The 15,531-nt window shown below is 36.4% G+C and overlaps 2 protein-coding genes across 12 annotated transcripts; one reads left to right on the plus strand and one right to left on the minus strand.

Annotated features, from left to right (window-relative positions):
* Nucleotides 1-20: 20 nt before the first annotated feature.
* Nucleotides 21-6,364, plus strand: mi (minus). Of its 9 annotated transcripts, none has more exons than XM_046627277.2 (8): nt 21-99; nt 513-600; nt 847-1,043; nt 1,907-2,113; nt 2,203-2,908; nt 2,998-3,273; nt 3,403-3,910; nt 4,037-6,364. In XM_046627277.2, exons 3-8 carry the CDS (start codon nt 935-937, stop codon nt 4,262-4,264), a joined length of 2,034 nt encoding a protein of 677 aa, XP_046483233.1. In that variant the 5' UTR covers nt 21-99; nt 513-600; nt 847-934; the 3' UTR covers nt 4,265-6,364. The 9 variants fall into 9 exon arrangements, with proteins under 9 accessions (XP_046483233.1, XP_046483225.1, XP_046483248.1 ...); XM_046627269.2 differs by having other exon boundaries at nt 99-207; XM_046627292.2 differs by lacking the exon at nt 21-99 and adding an exon at nt 109-184.
* On the minus strand, nt 5,253-15,169 carry tacc (transforming acidic coiled-coil protein). 3 transcript variants are annotated; one of them, XM_046627195.2, is made up of 6 exons: nt 14,791-15,169; nt 7,354-9,343; nt 6,903-7,207; nt 6,540-6,772; nt 6,137-6,448; nt 5,253-6,056 (listed from the first exon to the last, which is right to left on the minus strand). In XM_046627195.2, exons 1-6 carry the CDS (start codon nt 14,926-14,928, stop codon nt 5,864-5,866), a joined length of 3,171 nt encoding a protein of 1,056 aa, XP_046483151.1. In that variant the 5' UTR covers nt 14,929-15,169; the 3' UTR covers nt 5,253-5,863. The 3 variants fall into 3 exon arrangements, with proteins under 3 accessions (XP_046483151.1, XP_046483141.1, XP_046483161.1); XM_046627185.2 differs by having other exon boundaries at nt 6,540-6,775; nt 14,791-15,168; XM_046627205.2 differs by lacking the exon at nt 14,791-15,169 and adding an exon at nt 10,134-10,288 and having other exon boundaries at nt 6,540-6,775.
* Between the last annotated feature and the right edge of the window lie 362 nt (nt 15,170-15,531).

Below are 15,531 nucleotides of genomic sequence, written 5' to 3' on the forward strand. Positions count from 1 at the left end.
TCAGGGCTTTCATCACTTGACTTACGATCGTGACAGTCTGACCACGGCTCGTAAGAGGTCGTAAGTCGTAATCTGGTATCTCTGGCACCTTGGTTGATGGTAAGTGTGTGAGTTTACTCCGTAGTGTGAGTGGAACATAAAGAAAATAACACGTCTCGCTTAGAAATATTTTTACGTTGTGAAGGTATCGTCGTTTGACTGGAAGAGGTGTGAGATGTTGATTTTGAGTTTCGCATACTATCTGAACAATATGACGTATTCATATTGTCGACAAATGATGTTTTAATTGTTTGTTGAACTATTTTCAATCATTATCGGTGTGTCGCGATCTAAAATCTCTCTAAATTACGGTATGACACTTTTTCTTCAAGCATGCAGCCCCTCGCGAGTCAACAACCCTTAACGTGTATATCACCTCATAGAATAACATACAATTTTACTAAACATATCTTGTAACCTTCAGTACAATTGCTTTCATCGTAGGGTATTCCTTGATGTGTCAATGTTTACAGAGCCAATCTGCTGGGTAATAAAATATGGTAGGTGATGATTCACCGTTCTTAAATCAACTCCACCTTATCATCATCGTTCGTCATAGAGGTTAGTAAAGGATTTATTTTATTCATATGAATAAAATGTGCAAACCTAGTATGCCGAGTTGTGGTCCTCTACCGTTCCTGGGCATAGACACAATACATCGATTAATAAATTTTTGAGCGCAGTATGCTCTTGACCCGTCCATATTAGCGAATGCAAAATATGAGCAGTTATTTTTTTACGTAACACAACTTATGGAGTAGTCCAATTTCTAGATCCTTCCTAATCAAGTGATTGAAATATTTACAGACAACATCGAATTGCTTCTATATTATAAATATCCTGACTGTCTTTGAAAAGATGTCATATTGTCGAATGATTGACAACTAACTTTAACATGCACGCTGTAGCATTAGAGCAAATAATGGGAGACATTGACAACTCAGCTCCTTGCAATGGTACTTCTATCTTAGAAGATGACCTTGCGTTGAGTCCATCGACGTTGGGTAAGTACAAGTACTATTCCAATCACATAAATCTGAGGGATTTTTAGTTCCACTCATTTTGATTTTTTTTTCTCATAAGTCATGAAAATACTGGCCATAACTGTAAGTCCTTAACAAAATTCGGTTTTTTACTCTTTCTCTCGTAACGATTGTGCTGATGCTCTCAAAACTACCCTTGAGTGAAAAAATAAGAAATCAAAACAGGTCTAATCTTTATCTTTACCAGAGATCAATAACATATGTGAAGATTTATATAAACAGATAAAAATTTCAAGAACCTGGAAATGTCGAGAGAAATCTCAATTTCAAAAAATCATTTCGAGAATTTCAGAAAACATGCATATAGGTAACTCCGTGACATATAAGGTGTATTTTTAATTCTTAAAAACCTTCAGGAAATGGAATATTAGTCAATTATTTAGTGTCTTTCTACCATATTTATAGCCATCGTAAAACATTGTATTTAAGGATAATAAATAACATAAAAAAAAAAATTGAAACCAAGACACGCAACACTAACATTTAATGTTTTACATGTTTTCAGTTAATCTATCAAGTAATTCATCGAGTCAATATTTCTGCTCATTATTTATAATTAATACTGATCGGTCCATAGAATTTAGATTTCAAAATAAATACATTTTGACTTATTTCGTATATAATTTATACATGGTTGTTGGTTTTATCATTGGTTTTATTAGGTGTTATATTGATATTGAACTAACATGATCATTTTAAGGAAAAATCTGTTACTACTAAACAATTATTTTCAATCCATCTCTTTTCCTGATAAACATTTTTTTAATCATTCTTTCATTATTCACTTTTTATAGATTAGATACGTGTTCAATACTGAATTTTAGGAATGTCGAATAAAAGCGCTAGTGATTTGTTGACGACTAACAGTACCTCCGAAGTTAAGACCAAAGTGGTCTACATGAGTGAAGATGCTATGGATTGTGTATACACAGAGTCAAATGAGGCTTATAAAAATTCTGAAGTAATTGATGAGGCCCCGAGTCCTGATATGTTTGGAAGCGATACCGAAGATGCCCCAAAAAGCAATTCAGGTATTATATGAGTATCTTATAGTTGTACGGATTACGAAACAATTGTATTTTTTCTTATTTAAATCGTGTAAACAATCGAGCTTTGTTAGTTACAGACATCGATCAATTGGACATAAAACATGAAGATAGCGAAATATGCCAGGCAGACTTGGTAGCAAAATCAGACAGTGAACTACTAAACAGAATTCATGAAGCATTAAGTGGTGTTCCCCCACCTCCTTCTGTTACAATTTCCCAAATGGATTGCAATGACTTCCTAAGGTGTATCAAACAGAATAGCCATTTATTTTGGCCGAGGGGTTTATGTGAAGAGAAAAATTTTGACCAGATTGGGAGCCAAGACAGTTCTAACATTAATCAAAAACTACTTAATTCCGAATTAACAAACTTAGCTGAAAGTGGAAGTAGTAATACGTTTTATCAACAAATTAAAAGTGGTTCTAGAAACTTGATGAATGCTTTTGACGCCTGTGATTTGTCTAATGTGAGAAGAAACGATGAACACTGCCACAATAAAAGTGATAATGAAAATTGTGAAACGACTTTAGTAAGTAAGAAGTTGAGTGATCCTAATCGTGGAGTGGAAAGTGATAGTAGTACTATGAGTAACTTTGTGTGTCAAAATTCAACATTGACTTTACTAAATGATAGCAGAGAAAGCAGAACAACAATATCAGTAAACGAAACAACTAGCGTGGATAAACCTTTATTGTTAAATTATAGAACAAGTATTGATTGTGACCCAGCCACACTGAAATGGCCTGAAGCTTACGCACACAAGCATCATGGCATACAGTAAGTTTCATGCAATTATAATACAACTCAACTCTATCATGCTGTTCTTTTTATCTGAAATTATTTGATTGTGATATTTGGCATTTCAGTTATAATCGCAGTGTAGCTGTAGAGGACTTTGAATACTTGTCAATTAAGCTATGTGAAAGATATATAGGAGCTGAAACACAATCGACATGCAACGCCTGGTTTACAAAACAGGCACCAGGAAGTGCTACTAAACGTAAGATGCTGGGAAGAAGGAATGTTGGACAAAGTCCAGGAAGACGGCTTAGCCACCTGGCAAGGCGAAGACGAGCTTTCTCTAGTGCTAACTTACAAGGCATGGGACTCACTGATAAAAGACAAGTCGTTCTTGATATTAAGTGAGTCTTATCACGCATTTCATCAGTCTCGTAATTATAACAATGTGGCAGACATTATAGTTATTAACATTTGAAACTAACAATCATGCAACTTTTGAATCATTATTCATTTGCTCACTGTCATTTCAGAAAACCATTAATTAAAAAGGGTAAAAGTCCCCGAGGTAAGGGTATTAGAGGAAAAAGCCCGCGTAGCTCGGCAAAAAAACGTGCTGCCAGGAGATTAATGATGGAAGGTTCAAGTCCTCGAAAATCTAAATTGGAAACATCCAAGCGAGCGTTGTTTCAAAGTCCACCTGGAGATCGGGCTGGTCCTAGTCGAATAAATACAGTACGACCTGTCCCATCTTTGAATCCGCAAAAAATAAAACGCGCTCTCTTCCCAACGCCAAATAAAAAAGATGATATTGACAAACGGGTTAGTTTTGAAGATACAAAAAAGCGGAAAAGTGAAGATGATCTCGAAGGTCCAAGGCCTAAATGGGCAAAGAGTATGTCATTTGACTGCCCTCGTGGCTTGGAAAAAAAACAAACACCAGATTGTAAGATTGAACGATATTCAACTGGAAGTGTTCTTGCTAAAAGTGAGGGTGCTATGAAATACCGAAAAGGAGAACTGACTGACACGCACAAAAAGGTAAACACTAATTTACATCGGCTAAGAACCTGGAACTGAGCATAAAACCGAATCCAAAGTGTACGAATTAAACTTTACATTCCCCATGATATAAGGTAATACTCGTTTCCTACAAATGTTTTACAGAAATTGTTGTGGGCTGTTGCTGAAGCCTTGAGAGGGAAAGGAATTGGTATGAATCATCCACAATTCAAACAATATGGTTCTCTCTTAGCACGTACTGTCAGAAAATTCATGCCTGACCTGGAAAACCAGGATATTCCGCGAAAACCTGGAAGTACGAGTGATCGCATGTTGAAATTTGCTAAGCAATACGTGCTTACAATTGTTGACGCAAAACCTACAAATTGTTAATTGATATGATACAATATCGAGTGTTTATTTCTGTTTTATATTTTTTTAAAACTACTATTGAATACCTAAATGTTCACAGTTTTTATCTTGTAGTGAATCGCCTGGTTTTCAACCAGAGAAAAACGACTGAACGCAACTGTGAATGCATATTTTTAGTCTACTTATAATTGTTTTGCAAAATCATTAAGTTAATTTGGTTTTCTTCACTGTGGCAGTAACGGTATCTTCTTTTTCTATTTATTTTGTTCTATTAAAATATGTACGCAATTTCTGTATTTAATTGTAAGTTATCATGATTTTTTTTAACACTATTATTACGATATGGATATCTCTGCGTGATTGTCGCGTGCTTTGTTGCAAAGTGAATTACTTGAATACTCTGATGAATTATCCGAATTCTAAGAGGTATTAATAACTTCTAAAAATAATGAGATACAAATTCGATATCTTCATCAACAAACATATCAATATCATACACTCGCGGTGATATAAAATGATTCAAATCAGAATGAAGTGTAAATATCGTGGCAAGTTTCTATTCTGTTGCCAGACACTAGTAGTTTGACACAGATGGTTTTGCCGGTTCGAGACTTCAGCAGTATGATTCATTTATTTCGCCAATATAAAATTATCAGTCAACTATCCTATTTATTTGTAAAATGAGCACTCGATTTGTTACAGAGTTATTTTTATAAATTATTATTTAAATAATTATTTAGTTTGTAATAGATCAACAAATTGAATTAGTAAACCTATTTCATAAAAATCCCTTTATTCTCGTAATAAGGCCTTTTGCCCCGACTGAAATATTATTTCTAATTATTTTATTTAATAACTTCAATTGAATCTATTGATAAAAACATTAGGACACATTTACATGCAAAGAAACATTATTTCAATTTGATATGAAAGCACGACATCTGAACTGCTTGTTTATAAACAAATTGTTATCGTTGAATTGAGATCTAAAGTATATTTTTTCAACTAATATATGAAAATGCAAGTTTAATAACCGAAAATAATAATCCTATTGAAATATTACCACATCTGTGTTCAATAATTCCAGCCTGAGTAGTTCGAAATTATTGTACGCGCACTATTCTGTTTTAAAATACCTGTCCGGATCACATCTAGCTAACAGGAAATAATTACCAAACCGGCCTCTAATATGCCATAATTGTGATGTATGTATACTCGGCGAAATGTTGAACTCGATTCGAAATATTTAACCTACTTAAGGTTTAGGTAAATTTAGGATACCATAAATTTCGTTGGTATAATTTTACAACTACCGGCGACTTTGACATTTATGAGGGAAGGAAAAGATAAATAGAATTAGGTAAAATTTAACTTATTGAGAGCAAGAATCCTTTCAGGATAGGCTTTAGTGATGTGTCCAATTACAGTGACAATGATTTGATGATAATTGAGAAGATTTGAATAATTAGGCCTATTTTATTAGGATATCATTTATTTTACAGTCTATAAATAAAGATCAATAAAGAGTACTATTCATAAACACAACGGCATATAATCAGTAATTATGTTATCGTATATTATGAACGTATCAAGTAAAAAAATAATGACTGATATAAATATTCACTCGGGATTTTGACCAACCCTGGCAATGAATTCATCAAGTATCGATGAAAGTTCCTTATTCTCCTTTGACTTCTGCTCAACCATTTCCGCTAAAGAATTACTTTTCAATTCGGCCTTCCTTATCATTGCCTGTAATCTTACTGTCTCTGTTTCATGTTGCTTTCGGATCGCTTCCAATTCTAAATTTGCCCTAGAAAAAAGAATGTCACGTTGAAACACTTCGCAATGCATAAGCCTTACTGGTATTTAAATAATGTATGTAATAACTACTTTTCAAGCTGTGACATCGCGTGATTCTTAAGCTGGTCATATCTGTCCTCAAGCGTTTTGATTGTTTTAACATTTTCTTGTATGCTCTCTTTGAGAACATCCTCGTTACTTTTATATGCAGAAGTTACACTTTTCAGTCGTTCGTATTTCAAGTGGACGTCGTTAAAAGCTGCTTCCGTGTTACCCAAATGATGATTAGCAGCCTGTAAATCATCCTGCAGCTTCGCTTTTTCCTGCGCAAAAATCGCTCTTTCTCTTTCCCGATCTGCCATTTGTCGACTCAATGATTTTTCATATTCATCCATTACCATCCTATCAAAATAATTGTACGTTAGTCTCATTTTGGCTGCAATGGACATGAATAATCAATTATTTAATCTAATTAACAAGTAAAAAACCGCACGTCATCTCTTTCTTCTTTTGCATTTCATGCACCATTTCCTTTTCAAGATTCTCATATTTCGACCGCTGCTTTTCCAGTTCTAATTCGTGTTCCTGTCTTTCTTTTTCTCGTTCTTTTCTTTCTTTCTCAAGCTGTGAATCAAGCTGTAATACCGTTGACCTAACCAACTCTAATTCTTTGGTCATAGTCTCATCAACTATTGGTGTAACCACGGGTTTCACTTCTTCAACTATCTTCTGCAACGAAAATCAAAACATGTTCCATTATTTGGAAATTGGACATATTGAATTCTGATTTATCCTTCCTATGAGAATTCTTAAAACTAATAAGTACAATTGCAATCAACATTTATAATTATATTACCTCTTCAATTTTAGGTGGTTCTTCAATTTTTTTAGGTGTTCCAGGTGCTGGACTGTAAAGCAACAGTCTGTCAATGGCTGCCAAAGCAGGATTTCGTTTTGGGGTGCCAAGTGTTGGCTGTGAAATATTGTTTTTGGCATTTTCTTCGCCGTCAACTACCTGCAGAGGCCCCTGTGGTAGCATAGTGTTGTTACCAACCAAAGGGTCAAATTTCACATAAAGTGACTCAGCTCGCAAATCACGAACGGTATTTTTACTATTATTTCTTGCGAGCAAGAAATCAAACGATGCTGGATCAAAGAATACTGTAAACAGAAAACACACAGTATATTACTTTTTAGAAAAAATTATATTGAAATATAAATATCTCACTTTCATAGTATTAAAGAGAAAAAACTGATCTAACTACACTATTGCAAATCTTAGTGAAGTATCAGAAATATGAACTTACACTCTGATTGAGCGTTGAAAAAGTGATCGGTGTCTTCAGTCAACTCCGATGACTTGTTACGAATTTCTTCAGCAATAGCTTGAGCAGCCAGTTCCAATTTCTCAAAATTGTACTCTGGTATTATTATTTGTAGACTGGTACTTTGTTGTACAGGTTTAAAAGCCTCATAAGGGTCACTAGTAATCTCAGAGCTAATACTGTGAAAAGATTCCTCCCTGAGGGTAGATGTTTGATTCAAATCTTCCTCAACTGAATTACCTGCGTCCTGATAACTTTCTGCACTCAATGAAGATATCGGTTGAGTGTCTAAATTACTTTCTGGAAATGGTGTGACATTAACGTCCACTTGCGGTAATTCTTCTGACTTAGATTCTTTCAAATCTTCCAAATTAGTAGATGTATTCTGTTGAACACATGGCACCTTGTTTTCTGTAACTTGTGAAACGGTTTCTAGATCCTCAGCTTGTTGTAGACTTTGTGATAACTGTTCTACTGAATTTTCAAGTACCACCTGTTTTGACTGCTCGGATTCTACTTCAGATTGAATTGAGTTTTGAGTTTCAGGATATACTGACTTTTGATCTTCTGGTAACTCTTCAGCTGGCTCTGTGTTTTCCAAATTCTCTTCAGGGATACTCAATGGAGTCAATAAACTCTGGTTATCAGAAATTTGTAGAGCTTGTTCCTGAGCTATGCACTCGTTGAAAGTTTCCGCACTTATGTCTGGATATGAGTTTGGAATAACGATAGATAGGCTTTCTACCTCAAACTGACTTGTATTTCCTGACAATGCCTCTGCAAAATGATCTGTAAAAGAATCAGGCGTACCTCGTTCTGGAACCAATTGTGAGTCTTTCACATTATGGTCTTCCTCCTTCAAACTGTTCACAGTTTCTGGTTCGACAGATCTTTCAGTTACTGTATTCAATTGTGGATTTTTCGGATTGTGTTCTTCCTCCTTAAAATCTTCCAGAGTTTCTGGTTCAATAGGTTTTTCAATTACCAAATCAGGTTCTTTAGTCAGTGGTTCTTCAACAGTGCAAGGTTCAATTACGATACTGTTTGATGCACATAGAGTCGGTTCATTTGAACTAGATGTATTCTGGTTTGTACAAAGCGTTGACTCTGGAGGTAAATTTAAGGGATCATTCAATGATGACACATTTTCAATTCTCAAGGTTGCGGATAACTCGTTTGATGGATTTTCACTGGTCTCGGCTATGTTCGGTGAATTGCAATTTGTCGCTGCATCGTTTTGATTATTTGAGATACAGTTAGTATCATTCAACACCTCCGATTTACTTGAGTAAGACTTGTTGAAAGTCGAGTTACAGTCTGCTACCAATTCGACAGTCTCATTTAACAGATGTGAATTCTCACGTGAATTATTATGCGAATTTGATGTCAATGAAGAATCCTGTGTTTGAAGCGAATTATTTTGACATTCCTCTGCAGCTGCTGGTAATTCTGTAGTTTTATTAAAAATTATTATATTCTCAGAGTCAGACTTCGACGACAAATCTCTGGTTTCATTTAATGCAGGATTATTTGCAGAGGATTGTGGAATGTCTGGCGTATCTTCAATGTGAATTTCAATTGAGTTGTAACTCGTTTGCTTATCCTCTGAATCCTCTACTGGTTCAGCACTTGAAGAATCAAGCTTGGGATCGAGCGTTAGAGAAGTTTCCAGTGGTTTGGTTTCTTGGGTATCAGTTGTTTCGTTTAGGTGAATATTTCCCCAGCCTGATATCAAGTCGTCCAGTCCAGGAATGTCCGTGTTTCCATACGAAGTGTCTGCTGCCCTCTGAGGGGTTATGGGTCGCAGATGATTCCAACTCTTAGTACTTGGTGTACTTGTTACACTTTGAAAACTGCACTCTGAAGACAGGCTCTCGGGCCTGGAAGTTGGAGCCCCCGCATCCACAAATTCACGTGTGAACTGTACTTTTACTTCGTGTTCTGTTTTTCCCGTTTGCGTGTTGCTCGCCGCCTGAAAATAAAATACAAGTAATTGTCAATATTTAATTTTGAATTTTGATTAGGCATGCACTTTTTATTGCACGAAGTTGGATTTTAATAGATCATTCAGTTATATCTCAATAAATAATTTTTTGGACACATTTCAATTAATTCAAATTTCTTATAATTAGAGACTAGAAGAATTTAAATTTTTTATACATTTCTGATTATTTCACATTATATTGTTTCTTTTACTGAGGTTTAATATTAAAAAACAGTTTACGATACAATATTCCCTTAGAATTTTGACGTAAATATATGCCAAAACTTTTACCCTGGTTACCTTGTCACCACATTCACGGAACATTTATTTCTCGAACTAGAAAATGTTGTGACAGAATCTCATTTTGTTGAGAAATCAGAGAAACATTAGCCAGTTTGGCAGAAGAGACAGACAATAGCTGAGACTTGAATGTCAATAATACAGCAGAAAACGAAGGTGCCTTTTAAAAGTTGGTCAATCGTCCTGATTATCTCCAGATAGAATTAAAAATAAATTCTATTGTGGTTTTTACATAGTAAAAATAATTTTTTTTCGCTTTTTCCTCTTCGTTAACGATGATATTAAATTTTCGGTATTCATAATGCGCAAAACAATGATTCACGTCATGGCGAATGTTTACAAAAAAAATCAAGAGTAAAGACATTTAACAGAATTGATAAATGGATGGGCGGAAAGTACGAAATGATGACAAGGGGAAAACGCGAAAATTCCAAATGTCGAAAAATATGATTTTGCAAAGGACACTGCATATTTCTACCTCGCTAACAATGGGGGAAGCGGATCCGCGATGTAGGAGTTTGTTGATGAAGTCCATGCCGAGTGACAGTTAAGGAGAGAGACTTTTCTTGTGTTTGCCCAATGAAAACTGACTTGCTTTTCGTTTTCGAAGCCAACTGACGCGAAGGAACGGATGATGGTTTCATTCGAATTGCGCAACGGAGATCAGCTCTGGCTATTATAAGAACAGCAAAACACTAGCAAAAGACAAGGAGAGACCGAAACCAATGGTTGAAGTTCTCGAAAAACTGGCACGTAATCAATGCCGACTGGGTACATATGTTTTCACCCTCGTCAGTCTAGCCTGGTACTCTTCGGTGTGATAAACTCTTTCTCTAACGTGAACCGTTTCAAAAATGCAACCGTAACGGTCTCTGTGCTCTCTGTTACACTGATTTCGTTTTTCTTTTCGAAGACTGTCATAGATTGCTAATCTGCCGTTTTCCTTTTTCAAGTACGTCAACGCCCGGATTACCAAAAAATTTTCAGAGTATTCTGTAGTGCGCGGTGGTACACAATACATACACAGATTAATTTCCGCCGATTACATTGTCAACTCTGGATTTTTATACTGCCACGTGTTGAATTCTGGCAGCGCACTTAATTCATAGAAGTTACAATGTGCGTAGATCAATTATTGCAAAGTTATTTTCCAACAGATTTTTCGTCATCCGAAAAACAATATTTACGTAATATCGTTTTCACGTCGCGTAAAGAAATCTTGAACGATCAGTTTGTAAATTTCACGTTAAATGCTCGTTTGCAACAAATCGCATAAGACGAAAAATACGCTCCTTGTCTGCAAGTGGAAAAAAACATTCGAACACACTCAATAACAGTTATACAAAGTAATATGATTTCGTCACCGCTACGCAGACAAAAAAAAAAAAAAAGAGAAAAGAAACCAACTTTGAAATGTGTCGATTCGAAATTCGAATTATTATACATGTTGACTGCAGGCATAAAATTATTTAGACGTTCATAATTAGGACAGCGTTTCTGTTTCTTTAATTTTTCTCAAGAGCAAATATTCGACCGTCCAACAGACTTACGCAGGCATTCGTTTTTAGAATACATCCCACGCAATTCGTTCCGACGGCTCTCTCGGTGATGACTTGATGAGATTCAAAAACCCGTATAGAAGTTGTTCAAGCCGCGATATATCACAAGAGGCACGCGAGTGGGTCGATCTAAATTCACCTCACACCGGAAATGAAAAACGAAGCTTTGCAGTGAACGAAATTGTAATATTTCACGTGTTCCGACGGAAAATGCATAGCATCGGAGAATGCGATCGCGAGGTCGTTCTTGAAAAGCGGACGCACGGAAGAATTTAAAACGCACCGGAAGTGCTGGAAATGTAACCTCGTGTACGCGATATACTTGGGCGTTTTTCTTGTAAAAATTCTCGCCAGTAGTTGCAAGTTGTTAGTATTCGCGAATATACGGAAAAGGAAGCGCAGGCGAAGAAAGATATGATAAAAGGAAAAGAGAATACTGTCCAGAACGAATGAATTTACCTTGTTACCACGATTACCCATGATTTTGGTACAGAGAACGTATGTACTGAGAAAGATCGTAGGAAGTTGCGGCTGTCACTAGCACGTGCTGTGTCCATATATATCGTGTTTATATGTGGAACCCCACGGAGCGAGAAAGACACTGTCCCAAAAGAAGAGGTCTTCTCTTTTGCTCCCATCCCTTTTTGTTTGTTTTCTCTACTTTCGTTGATGGTAGACAGGTATCAAATTGTACCCTAACGCGTGCAGTTAACGTTATATCGAGAAGAACAGCGTTCTGTTCGCTATAGATTCGATATATTTCCCTAATTGTTCGCTGTATCCGAGAAAACTTTTACACGGTTATTGCATCCCGTAACAGCATGCCGCATTCTTCGAGTAATTACAGCTTACATTACACGATCTATTAAACAACGTGTATACGTACAAAGGCCCCTTCATTAAATGATATGATTCCAGCGTGTCCAAGCAGTAACATAGAAATGCAATTTCAATACAGCTGTTTCTACTTCCTGTTCCAATATTTCTTACAACACATATTTTCGTACGGATGAATAACTTGAAAAAAAAAAAAAAAACATCACATCCGTAAAATTTCAAATTGTAACCGCTCGAACTGGTTCAATTATACAATGTATATGCATTGCTTCTTATTTCGGTAAGTAATGGAACTACCTGCACAGAATATACGTACAAAGATTCCGACGATATTGGACAGAATGACGTAATATAGACTAGAGAAAGTGATGACGAGTACTGCTTTGCCCCGGTACTCATTTTAAAATGAGGATAAAATGTATGTACATATATGTACATACAATGCGATGTAGATTATATATATATATATATATATATATATATATGTGTGTGTGCAATACTTAAAACCCGCATAGGATATTCCGTAAATGGTAAGAGAGTGAGAGCGGTTCGATGAAGCTGATAGAGTGTGGCGAGTGTGAATGCAGATATGTATGTACACGAGAAGGTGTGTGTGTGACTCATTCATTCGCATCTGTTTAAATGTTCGTACGAAAATCCGATAAACTATGAGCGGGGTATTCGGGGTGTGACTTTTTGATTTATACAGAGACATTGTAACAATAACTCCGAGCTAATTCTATTTGATTAGTACTTGGGAGCGATTAAGAGATTCTAATATTAGATTTGTCAAGTCTTTCTAGTCAATAAATTGCGAGTAGCTGGCTGCATGGTGGTGGGTTGGCGAGTAGAATATGATCGTCGTCTAACGTTTGATTGTATTCTCACCTTCGTATGACAACGTCCAGCTTCTTACAAGCCTCGGTTTATACGGCTGTATTCGAATGTCGGCGGTTATTTTGTTAAATAGGATCGGAGAAGGAGTAGATTTCGTCTAATATCGAGCAGTGTACGATTGTTTTAAGAGCCATTTCCACACCGTGTCACGGTAGACGGTACAGTACTAACACACCATGTAAGATGTATCACTGTACTAGGCACTGGGCATACAACTGGTGGTGGTCGTCGAGATAGGAAATCGGCTTGGTGGCGCTATCTATGGAAATTTAATCAAAGAGATTGCCTAAATTCCAACTGAACACTCCGCCGATATGTATGTACCTGTCCTTAGTCTCGTCGCAACGCCCGTATTGTTCGTACGTAGGCAAAAAATCATTTATTCCGCCGCCGCCGTTGTAGCGGGTGAACCAGAAGTGCGGAGCACGTGTGAAGGCTTTTGTTTAAACTCGATTCGTCGAATAAAAGAGAAGAGAAATCGGTACGCAGTTACGAGTTCAGTTATCATTTTAATCCCTTTCTGAAAACTTTTACATCGCAATTGAAGAGGGAGACCGAATAATGTTGGAAGCGAATGGGAATGATTCTTCCTTTGGCCAGTATCGAAAGTGTTATTACGTTTTCTTAATAATCGTGTCGAACAAACCGATTGGTAATTACGACGGCGAGAATGTTTCGTAGGTTGCGATTAACGAATATGTACTCGTGAGAATTTTTTTATTGGAAAATTCATGGAAGTTTCACTAATGACGATTCGACCATGAAAGCTTCGAAACTTCTTACACTGACACGTTTTTTTCACCCCAATGGCCTTTATTCGATACAGAAAATAGCGGAAAACGATGACAATTTTTATTACAAAATATGTAGAATTATCAGTTACGGGTTCTCGGATCTTTGACTCTGCAAAATAATAGGTTTTATTTTTATTTTATTGACTAATATAAGTAACATGCCTTCAAATAACAGTTTATTTGGAGCGTTTAATTTTAAAAGATTATTCGGCGTACCGAATCATCGTTTTTCTATAACTGTAAAAACTTCTGGGAATTTGGAAACGATGAATTGAACTTATTTTTAGTTAACCAAGGAAGAACAAAAGGAACGAGATGGTAACGGGAATAGTTTGAATTCATTCGCATATGTGCCTCGACAGCGGTATGTGGGTTTCGAAAACTCGTCACGATCAATTACAAGCCGTAAATGGTACGGAAATAATAAATAATTAGGATGCGGTGCCTCGCTTGCAGACGAGGAGGAGTATTAAACGGTACGGAAACGAATATCGTTTAATGCATTTCTCGTATCATATATATGCGTATAAACAAAATGCATATAAGTATAAAGTGTTTATTTTTCTTCAGTTTAAACTCGGGCAGATACGGGAGCTATTTATAGAACCTATACTCGAACGAAACTGTCAGATACATACAAAGATGCACAGAGGATTTTAAAAGGCTCTGCTGGCTTTGCCGAACTTTATGTATACGTATACATGTGTATGCGATAGAAAAAAAATTCCGATACCTGCTGATACGTTCACATATATGATTCGTATCCTACACCTGATTCTTATTATGAAATTAATATACATACGTGAAAGTACGTTGTTTGATACTTTCAAAACACCTCGTTATTTTTATTTTTTGTAAATTCATCCAGACTACTTTCCAAAGGGTATTTTTCTATTTCTGTTTCAACGTTTCATATTTTTCAGCAGATATTTTCCTCGTGGAGTGATGCGAGTCGAAAATCCGCCAGGTTTGACAGGATTTGAAATTCAATCTGTTCATTCGATATATGATGCAAACATATTAATTCTGTACGGGGTAACTTTCTCACCTTGCGATGTCCAGGCTGCGTTGGTGGCGAATTTTGTAGGGTCGCTGTAATTTCTCTGAGTACAACACGTGTTCCATCGCGGGTACCCAAAATGCTGCAATTGCTGCCGATACCATTGGGAGTTCCAGAATTTGACATTTTTACAATTTTAAAATAAACTGGCTGTCAGGCAACGTCTCTCACTCGCTGCAGGGCTGACGTCAAGCCGAGGAACAAAGAAAGAATAACGAAACCGGCGATATATTATAACAGAGAAGGGAAAATATCACGTGGAAACACTTCACAGTTACTAAGCACTTAGGATTGGTACATTAGGTCAGAATATATCGGCAAAAACTTCTTGAAAACACCGTGTCCTTCCAAGGAACGCTTGTAACGGCTTCACGCTATTTTGACAACTTGAATATAAACCCAATAGCCAATCAGGAGCCGAGAATTAAAACAACATTTTTTTTCCGACGTATAGGTGGCGCTTAGCTCGACCAATGTACCCAGTCGGTAATACAGATTAGACTTGTCCGTTTTTCCACTCTTAATTATTCGACCTTCTTGTTAAATAAGACTCAGTGCAGTCAAGACGTATGTTAAGAACATTTTCTTGCAAATGCAGGACCAAGTGATGTTTTGAATACTTCTCTATATTCATTTGTGTCGCATGATGCAGCCGTTGGTAAGACAGGTCCCAAAGTAGTGGGTGTCAAATGGCGTAGATGAACCAATCATACGTCGTACTGTCCGTAC

This window comes from Neodiprion pinetum, chromosome 1 (assembly GCF_021155775.2).
Source record: "Neodiprion pinetum isolate iyNeoPine1 chromosome 1, iyNeoPine1.2, whole genome shotgun sequence".
NCBI classification, from domain to species: domain Eukaryota; kingdom Metazoa; phylum Arthropoda; class Insecta; order Hymenoptera; family Diprionidae; genus Neodiprion; species Neodiprion pinetum.

What these genes read in the sequence shown, in the direction of transcription:
- mi (XM_046627277.2), top strand. Translation starts at nt 935, where the DNA reads ATGCACGCTGTAGCATTAGAGCAAATAATGGGAGACATTGACAACTCA. An exon ending in GTTGAGTCCATCGACGTTGG is followed by an intron (nt 1,044 to 1,906) that starts GTAAGTACAAGT and finishes ACTGAATTTTAG; the next exon opens with GAATGTCGAATAAAAGCGCT. An exon ending in CACAAGCATCATGGCATACA is followed by an intron (nt 2,909 to 2,997) that starts GTAAGTTTCATG and finishes TTGGCATTTCAG; the next exon opens with TTATAATCGCAGTGTAGCTG.
- tacc (XM_046627185.2), bottom strand. Translation starts at nt 14,928, where the DNA reads ATGTCAAATTCTGGAACTCCCAATGGTATCGGCAGCAATTGCAGCATT. An exon ending in TTTCAACGCTCAATCAGAGT is followed by an intron (nt 7,208 to 7,353) that starts GTAAGTTCATAT and finishes TTCTGTTTACAG; the next exon opens with TATTCTTTGATCCAGCATCG. An exon ending in CAAAAGAAGAAAGAGATGAC is followed by an intron (nt 6,449 to 6,539) that starts GTGCGGTTTTTT and finishes TTATTTTGATAG; the next exon opens with GATGGTAATGGATGAATATG.